This window comes from Bison bison, unplaced genomic scaffold (genome assembly GCF_000754665.1).
Source record: "Bison bison bison isolate TAMUID 2011002044 unplaced genomic scaffold, Bison_UMD1.0 scf7180017864142, whole genome shotgun sequence".
In the NCBI taxonomy this organism is placed as follows: domain Eukaryota; kingdom Metazoa; phylum Chordata; class Mammalia; order Artiodactyla; family Bovidae; genus Bison; species Bison bison.
In genome coordinates, this window is record NW_011494714.1 from 1658836 (window position 1) to 1667997 (window position 9162).

General features: G+C 49.5%; 1 protein-coding gene across 1 annotated transcript in view; it reads left to right on the top strand.

Moving 5' to 3' along the window:
• The window catches only part of CA12 (carbonic anhydrase XII), a 205591-nt gene extending 196971 nt beyond the window's left edge, over nt 1-8620 (top strand). Inside the window, exons 11-13 of the mRNA XM_010840242.1 lie at nt 3997-4029; nt 4892-4979; nt 5706-8620. Of these exons, the coding sequence (XP_010838544.1) occupies nt 3997-4029; nt 4892-4979; nt 5706-5778 (194 nt within the window). The 3' untranslated portion in view covers nt 5779-8620. The remainder of the gene's footprint in view (nt 1-3996; nt 4030-4891; nt 4980-5705) is intronic.
• The last annotated feature ends 542 nt before the right edge of the window (nt 8621-9162 follow it).

Below are 9162 nucleotides of genomic sequence, written 5' to 3' on the forward strand. Positions count from 1 at the left end.
GCTTGTTGAGGAACACGTAAAGATCAGAATGTAGTTGTCAAGTGTCAGAGGCCTGGGGGGAGTTGCTGACAGATGCTGTCTGGCCTTCTGTCCTCCTCTGACCTGATGGGCATGAGAGGTCCCAGCACTAGTCAAACCTGTGGCCCAGACAGCCTGACCCACCACAGGAGGCAGAGAGCACGAAGCGCCTGGTGCTGCGTCACAACCCATGCCTATTGTGCCAGGGTTTAGGCCCCTCAGAGCAACATGGCTCTCTCTTCTGGGCCAGCATTCCTGCAATCTGGAAGGCAAAGCCTTCAGACCCTAACGTGGGTCATAGAAAGCCAGTTCCCTTGTGTAATCTGGTGGTCTCTTTTGGGCAGATTTATTTGTAGAAGTTATTTAATAGGTTCCATTGTGTTAAGAAAAAACTCCAGTAAAATATAGCCTTTTAAGATGTTATGCTCTGTGGTTATAGAGGGCATCTTCTTTTACTTTTCTTAACAAAACATCCTCCAAAGAGAGGACCAGCATTTCAGTTGCTTGAGTCTATGACTTATATTAAGCATGATAATAAGGATTTTACCAGCTGAAACTGGATTTTATATATTTAAACTCTCAAATCCCTGCTAAACCCAAATGCTCCCTGCCTCTTTTATAAGACTGGAGCCTGCTAAAGACATATGTAATGTGTACATATGTAATTACTATAGAACATGTCACCTACCACAACAGCCCATACTTTAATACTTTGAAAAGGATTGTATCCTTTTTATTCAAAACTCTGTTTGAATAAGCAGAATTGCAAATACACCTAGAAATTGCTAGACTTGTTCTAGGAACTTTGAGCTGTATACAGGAGGTGTTTGTTCCTCCTGCTGGACTTTTCTGTGTGTGCACTTGAGGCTCCAGAAGACCTCACATGCAGTTAACCAGCCTCTCTCGGTCCAGCAAGATACCAGTGGAAGACGCAGCTCCTGAGCCAGCCAGAACAGGTAGTTGTACCCTGTGGCGAGCAGCATGTTGGATCTCGGGGTTCTGAACCTTCCCCAGTGAGGCATGTGGCACTGGGGTTCTTCCATATCTGTGTGATCCCTTCTGTGTGCAGTACTGCCCCACCTCTGCTTGCCCTGACTCACACCAGAGCCCTGCCTGGAGAGCAGGCGGCTCTGCCATGTCTGTACCGCGTGCAACCCTCCTACCAGCTCAGGAGCCCTTACTGCATTCTCATCCTGTGGCTCTCGTGGCCCACTGCCATCAACCAGCCTGTCTTGTTCTTCCTGTCCGACCTTCTGTGGGAACTCCCTGTCTCATTCGACTTCAGAAACCATTTCTTTGTTTAATCAATCTGCAAATGAATCTCTGCCCCTCCCTGCAGCATCTTTGATGCCCATTCTTGGCACCATTCCAGGGGCTCTGCAGGGATGCAGGTTTTGGCTTCTGTCACTGGGTGCTAGTTCTTCAGTCCCCCGATCAGTTCTCCTGGTGCCTTTTGTGACTTCCCCTTGTGGCGGGCTACAGTCTATAGGGTGGCAAAGAATCAGACACGACTGAAGCGACTTGGCATGCATGCATGCTTGCCCTGCAGTTATCAGATGCTCTGACTTCTGCCTCCACTGAGACCTAAGCCTTATGCTGTACCCAGTTCCACAGAGGAGCCCGGCTCCCTGAGGCTTGGTGCCGTCTCACCTGCAGGGGAGAGCATCCAACATCACCGTCCTGTCCTGGACTTCCTGGCAGGCAGAATTCTCACCGGGTGCTGCCCTCGCCACCGTTTCTCTTCCCAAGTGCCTCAAATGCTTCACCTGCTCAGTCAAACTGCTCTGTTTTTGCTGCATCAAACACTTAGCTGTGAAGTCTCTATCCCATAATCTGGGGATTTCCTCATCTTCCACCTGCTTGGTCTTGTTTCACTGTTTCTGAGGAGCGGCAAATTAGGCCCTAACCAGTCGTCATCCAGAAGCAAGGAACCCACGTTAGAGCCCTGAATTAAACTAAGCTATTGTTTATAGGCCTAAAACAGCCAAGGACACTGCTCAGTGACGCAGGAAAATCAGACTCTCCTTCCAGAACAGCCACCCAGCTGGGTCATGTGCTCTTGAGAAAAGCCTCAAGCCTGGAGCCTTGCTTCTGGAGCCTTTGCTCTGCTCCCTAAGACCATGGCCTGGGGGGCAACTCCTCCAGCCCCGGAGATGGGCTGTCAGCTGTCTGGGGACCTGCCTGGCTCTCAGGATCTTCAAGGTGGCTGTGAAAGCGACAATTTTAGAAACATCCAGTTTCTTGGACAGCTTAACCAAGTGGTCAGGCTTACTAGTGACCATCTTACATGGCAAGAACTAGTTTGGTACCACAAGCATCTGGAGGGGGAAAAAAAAAAACCCACGACCAGTTGGGGTTCTTTTCGGTGGTGGTTGTTTTTAAGATCCTGGAGGCCTTGGTTACCTTTAGGTACCTTAAACAAAACAAAACACCAAATTACAGTGTGCAGAGGCCACAGGCCATGCAGAGAACAGAGCATAGGCTGTACAAACACTTGACGCCCTCCCCAGGGGGAGACTCATGTCCTGAGGGTCTCCCCAAGCCACAGACTCGTCCTTGTGTTCAGGGCAGGGAATCAGGCCAGGGGAGCCACGTTCTTTGCCACCCAAGAGGCTGTGGGCTGCCAGTGGTGGCTGGCAAGAGCCAAGAGAACAGGCCACCCTGTTCTTTGTGGATGGCTCCTAACCATACCTGTTCCAGTCATCCTTACAACAGCCTGGGGCCACCCAGGAAGCCAGACCAAGGGCTTCTAGAGCCCAGGCTTGGACCAATGAGGTTACAGACTCAGTATGAGATTGTGGAAGAAGATAGTAGGCAAAGAAGAGAGTAGGGAAAGAAGATGGGGCTGATAGCTCCAGGAGAATCAGCCAGACTTGAAGGGGCCAGATGGCAGGAGAAGGGGTGAGTAAAACCTCGCTCTCCAGTCTTAGGTCTGGTTCCTCGGGGTATCAAGTGCCCCAGGGGGAGGTGGACCCTGGCCCTCTGCTGGCATCTCATACTTGGTTGAGTCTCTGTCACCTCAGTAGGCTCTGTGGGCACAGGCTCTCTGGAGTGTCTGGCTGGGTGGCTACCATCTGCACAACTCCAGCTTGGAATACCCACCCCCGACACCAAACACACACATAAGCTAGAAGTTTCTACTGAGATCAGAAAACCAGTGGATAAGCAGGTCTGTGTAAGCAGACTTTCTGTAGATGGAGGGTATGACTGGGAGGAGGAACAGTTCTGAGAGCCTGCAAGCAGCTGGGGTAACCCGGAGGCTTCGTGACCAGGCTCCTCTGTATTACCTGCGAGAATGGATTCACCCATGGCCCTCCCTGAGAGGTCCTTAGCAGGCTGACTATAAGCTTTCTCCTTAGATTGCTAGGCACTATTTCAGCCCCACTGAAGACCTCTAACTCACCCCATTCATCCCCAACAATAACTCATGGAAGTGGACACAGTCCTCTGGTTCCACATACCAGGGAAGGGAGACTGGTATGGTGGATGGATTTCTCCAGTTTGTCCAGTGGAACCAAAGTGAAAACAGAACAAAACCACAATAACACTGGATGGGGATAGATGTGGAAGTCTGGTAACAGGTTCTAACCAAGCTCTGCCAGGCCGAGCCAGCCAGCACCTAGAAAGTTCTTTGCTGAGGACGAGAGGCGGGTGCCAGGGAAGCAGATAAGAGCTTACCCAGATAGACTCTGATTCTTACCCTTCCTCACCTTTCAAGCTGGCCACATTGGATGAAAAGCTGAAGTCTTACCAAAGTACAGAGACTGCGATGATAAAGGAGCATGGGGGGAGGGTTCATGGTGTGAGTTCCCTGGGTGGGCAATTCCCTTCACCTGAGCCAAGAGGGAGCATCCCCAGAAGGGCTGCATTAGCCCCGTACCTCCAACCAACCAAAGGGAGTGTGTCAGTCAACACACGGGTCAAATCTGCCATGGTTTGCCTCGGTTAACTTCCAATCTTTTCCTCTCCCCTCTAAAGTGCCAGACCCTCCCTGCACAGGACTGAGTCCGGGTATGTGGCCGGCCGGCCGTGCATGCTGCAGCTGGGTGATCGCTGTGATTCTCGGTGTGATCTGGGCCTCTGAGACCTCCAGCTCATCCTCTCTGCTTCTCTGTGCTGTCACTCTGACTCCTGGCCCCCTCCTCACTGTGTGTCTTACCCTCAAGTCGCTCTCTGATTCAAAGATGAGCTCCCAATCAAATGCTCCTCTAATGAAAGACCTAATCACTTTATAGCATGTGTACATTCAAAGAGCCTATCCAAGACCTTCTGTTGGCCAGGGTGGGAAAGCAGTGCCTAAAGACTAGGCCAAAGCCAAGATATGGAGGTCGGGTGACCAGCCAGTTGACCTTGGCAATGGGCCCTGGCTGTTTGGGACTGCTTAGGACTGTGCAATAGAACTTGAGGTCAAAGCTGATGAAGAGGCATCTCAATGGGCCTTGAATCCAGCAAGGCAAAATAGAGTAACTTTTTATTATGTAACCCAGGGTTTCTCAAAGTGTGGTTCATGGACCACATATCAATACATCAGCATAAGCTAGAGGAGTTTGGTAAAAATGCAGATTCCTGGGCCAAATTCCAGACTGAATCAGACTCTGAAGCTTGGGCTCAAAAAGAGTATACATTTGAAACAAGCTCTTCAGATGATGCTGGTGCAAGTTTGAGAACCCCTGCTGGATAATCGCTACAATTTGCAAATGGCCCCTGTGAGTACTCCAGCCAGTCCTGCTCAGCCAGAGACCAGAACTTGAAAACAGAGGCGGGGAAGTTACACCTTTCTGTGGATGACCCTGCAGCTGTCACCTGACGGCACACATGGGGATGAGATGAAGGGAAGGGAGGCTTGTAACGTGTGTACATTACCCCTCTCCAGGCATCGTCCTTTCCGTGGCCCTGGCCTGTGGTCTCGGCATCTGTATTGTCCTGGCGGTATCCATTTGGCTTTTAAGAAGGAGAAAGAGGTGAGCTGGTTTGGGTTTGAAATGGGAGTGGGTGGCTCTGTGTCCATGAGAATTGATCTGTCTGGGAAGGCAGGGTGCATAATGAGGAGCTGTGCCACCTGTACCAGCTTATCCTTGGAGTGCCATCTCCAAAACACCACTGATCGAGGCCTTGGCGTGAGAGGCTGATGCTGGCAGATCGCGGTGCTCAGGCTGGAGGTGTGTCTGCCAGCTTGGACCTTGGACAAGCTGCTTGATTTTGGAGGGGCGATCCCACGTGCCTAAACACAAGCACCAAGGCTGCTTCTTTCTAAGATCTTTTCATCTGGTTTTTCTTCTCTAAACCCAAAAAGAAAATTGAGGAAAATTTTGATTTCTCATTCACACTAATGCCCTTTGCTCATGTTCTTATTGCCTAAAATAACCTAACTTATTTTTCCTGGTATGAAAAAACATAAAAGGTTGCCAGAAACCCTATGGGAATCAAAGATCTGAGCAGCATGGTAATGAGACCTTCATCAAAATGCAGGTCTAGTATCATCAGGTGTTGAAAGAGAACAGTTGAAAAATGAACAGTTTCCATTTTGGTTAGTGGTTATTGGGGGGCATTTCCTCCCAAGACCAATGGAACTTGAGAGAGGTTTCCAAGAGAAGGATTTGACTTGCCTCATTCCATAGCTGAGTCAGGCTCTTCTTGCCTGTCTTTCCTCTTTGACTAACAAAATTCGTATGTTCTTGTTGCTCCAGTAGCAAAAAAGGTGCCAACAAAGGAGTCATCTACAAACCAGCCATCAAGCAGGAGACTGAGGCCCATGCCTGAGGCCCTGGAAGGCCCAGGCACGTCCAAGGGAGGACTTGGCTTTGGACGCAAACCGCTGTGGCTCCCTGGACACGTGACATACCTGAGGGTTTTCTGAGTTCAGCCCACAAACACCTTAGACGCTTGGGGGGACCCTACCATTCTGCTGTCATGCCACCACCCGCAGTGGGAGTGTGGATGGGAAGAACTCGCCAAGGAGGCGGAACTCTAAGTTGTCTGCTTCATGTGTGTGGCCTTTCAGTGGTTTGGATTCTCGGGGCACAAACTGTATTGCCTGCTGGGGCTGTTACTGGCTGGAAAACACTTTCATCCAGGGGTTCACGTGAGTGTGGTTTCAAGCGTCTGGGAATCTGCTTCTTGTCCACGCGTACAGGTGAGAACGTGTGGTCTCTGCTGAAGCTTTGTTTTTGAGGCTCCATTTCTTTCCTCGGAGAAGGGCTTGTTCAATTTCCTTCTGCTATGACAAAACCTTTAGTCTGACCTTACAATTGAGGGCTGGGGGGAGGGGGGCGGTGGTGGCCGGGGAACAGGAAGGGTCAAGGTGTCAGAGACAAAAAGAAAACAAGAAATATTCTTTGCAGTACAGTAAGCCACTTTCCAAGTCCTGTCCTTCAGATGAGATGCACTAACTAAACAGACCTTAGCGAGAGAGAAGACACATAAGATCTGGAAAAGTCTCACTTTGAAATCAGACTGGAGGGCTTTCCTTGGTGGTTCAGTGGTTAGGGTCCTCCATGAAATGCAGGAGACACGGGTTCGAGCCCTGCTCAGGGAACTAGGATCCCACATGCCTCAGGCCAGCGAAGCCTTCATGCTGCAACTACTGAGTCTTCTTGCCACACAAGGAAAGATCCTGCATGATGCGATGAAGATCCCACGTGCTACAACTAGGACCTGACACAGCCAAATAAATTAAAAAATAAATATTTTAAAAAGAAGAAAAGAAATCATATTGGAATCAGAAGTTGCACGTCAAGCTGTGAAGTGTGAGGAGGACAGAATATTAAGCCCAACGCAACCTCCTGTCAGGGGCATCATTCTGTTTTGTACTCTACAGATTTTATAAATAATTAGGCTGTTCCTTGAAAATGTGTTACTGCCTTCTCTCTCCTAGAGGAGACGTGACTTCTGAGATGACCTCAGCTGCTTTTGTATGTAGAGGAAACAGACAGAAGCAAAATGGTTGAAGACCTTTGTCTCTTTTGCCCAAATTTCATTTCTGCTGCGTTTGTGGTGAGCCTACTGTCAACCTTGAATTGGGACCTACCTACTTCTCTGACCTGAAGGATGTCAAGTCATGGCTGAATTACAATATATTTTCAAACTATGAAAACGGGAAGTTACTTGTGCAGGGGCTGGCATCGTGGTATTCATGGACCAGAAATAATGGAATGTTAACAAAGATCCTTCATGGTCTTCCCTGCCAAGTGACGAAGACAGTTTCTGAGACAACTCCTTCATTCTCCTCCCATTGACCTAAGAGCCCTGTGGATATCAGTCTGTTCCATGACTGAGAAGGAGACCCCGACCAAACTCTCCTGGCTGGAACCTTGCAGTTCACAGACAACCTTATGGTTCTCACTCTCATTGTGGCAGCATGGGGTGTTCTCTTTAGCACATCTAAAGTGAGGTTTTGGAAGTGAGGTTAAAAGCATTACTATTAGCAAAGCAATGGTAGTTTGCAGTTCCCTGTCTAGGTGACAGGTTTCTTTAGCATGTCTTTTTCCCTCTCCTCCCTCTGACTCTGAGAAATCTCTCTTGTCTGCTGTCGTAACTTGTAGTGATGCTAGGCAGAGTTACAGGGGACTCGGAGACTCAGACAGTTCTTGTCTACATGAGACGCCTGACTACCCTGGAGGCTGGCACGGCATCCTGCCTTGCCATTAGCATGCCGGCCTGATGCTGATCAAATGACAGCAGGGACAACCCTCAGGACTGAGCAATGGGAATTAGATGATGCTTTCTTGGCCTCAGCCCATAACCGCCAATCAGAAGCCCACATAAACCACTCCAGAGCTGTGGGGCTGTGTTTCAAAGAGCTTTCTACAGCTTTTTTTTTGACACATTCTGTGAGAGAACAGAGAAGTCATTGTACCTAGCACAGTGGCTGTTGATAAAAATGGAAAGTTACGGGGGTGGTGAAAACAGCCACATGTCTCCTGCTTCTCCCTGCTCGGCACAGCCCAGGTTCTGGGACCTCTTGGCTCAGATAAAACAAAGCCAGGGAGAGGGTGCCAAGAATCAACACCGCCGCCCTCCTTGCTAATCCGCATGGGACTCCGGAGGACCCAGCCCTGCAACGGGGAAACCTTTCCTCAGGTTCTCACTCCCTCCCTGACGCCACCTGCCTCTACAGGAGAGTGGTGTGGCGGTGCTGATGATACTCTGCCTCCCACTCACCCTGGGAGGGCCTGGCGCTGTGCCCAGCACGGGTGGAGGTGAAAAAGCCAGGCCCTGGCTGGGGCAGAGACGCAGGCAAGGCTCTGGCTTCTCTGCCTCTCTGCAGTGGGAGATCTTCAGCTCCTTTGCTCTGTTTCATTAGTGTCAAATGATGATGATAACAGTAAAAACCTGTACCTGTTTCCTTAACAGACATCCTAGGGTTCTGCTGCATTGACTATTGATCCCATTATTGGTTCCACCTTAAAGTCTCCTCCCCTTCACTCAGCTCCCTGAAGGCCTCCTACTGGCCCTTGGAAAACCCCAGGGATGGGCACCACCTTCTGTCCCTGTGGACCACTGGCTGTGATGATGGTCTGTTTAGGACTTCTGTATTTATTGTAAGAATGACTATAATGAAGACATACAAATATGAGAAATTGTAAATAAAATGTTTTTTTCAGATCAGACTAGTTTTTGGAAGTGAAGCTAAAAGTATTACTATTGGCAAAACAATAGTACTTTGGGGTTCCCTGTCTATGGTGATAGGGAACAAGTCAGAATGAATGATGATGTCATTTGCAGCCAGGTCATAGAACCCAGCTCCAAAGGAAAACACACAGATGCCCTAAAGCATTTTACCAAGGATGCAGGCCTCCGATGTGTGCAGCCCTGGTCACACAGTCACACTTAGAGGATCTTGTATGTCTAGAGTAATCAGGGACTGACTGGCTCAGGGAGAAGGCGGTATCTGAGCCAAGCCTTGAAAAATAAGTCATATTTGAACAGATGAATATAAAAGAAGGAGCCATGGGACTTCCCTGCTGGTCCAGTGGCTAAGATTCCACACTCCTGATGCAGGGGGCCTGGGTTCAATGCCTGGTCAGGGATCTAGATCCCGCATGCTGCAATTAAGAGTTCACATGCCACCACTAAAGATCCCACGTGCCGCAATGAAGATGGAAGATCCTGCGTGCCACAACTAAGACCCGGCACAGCCAAACA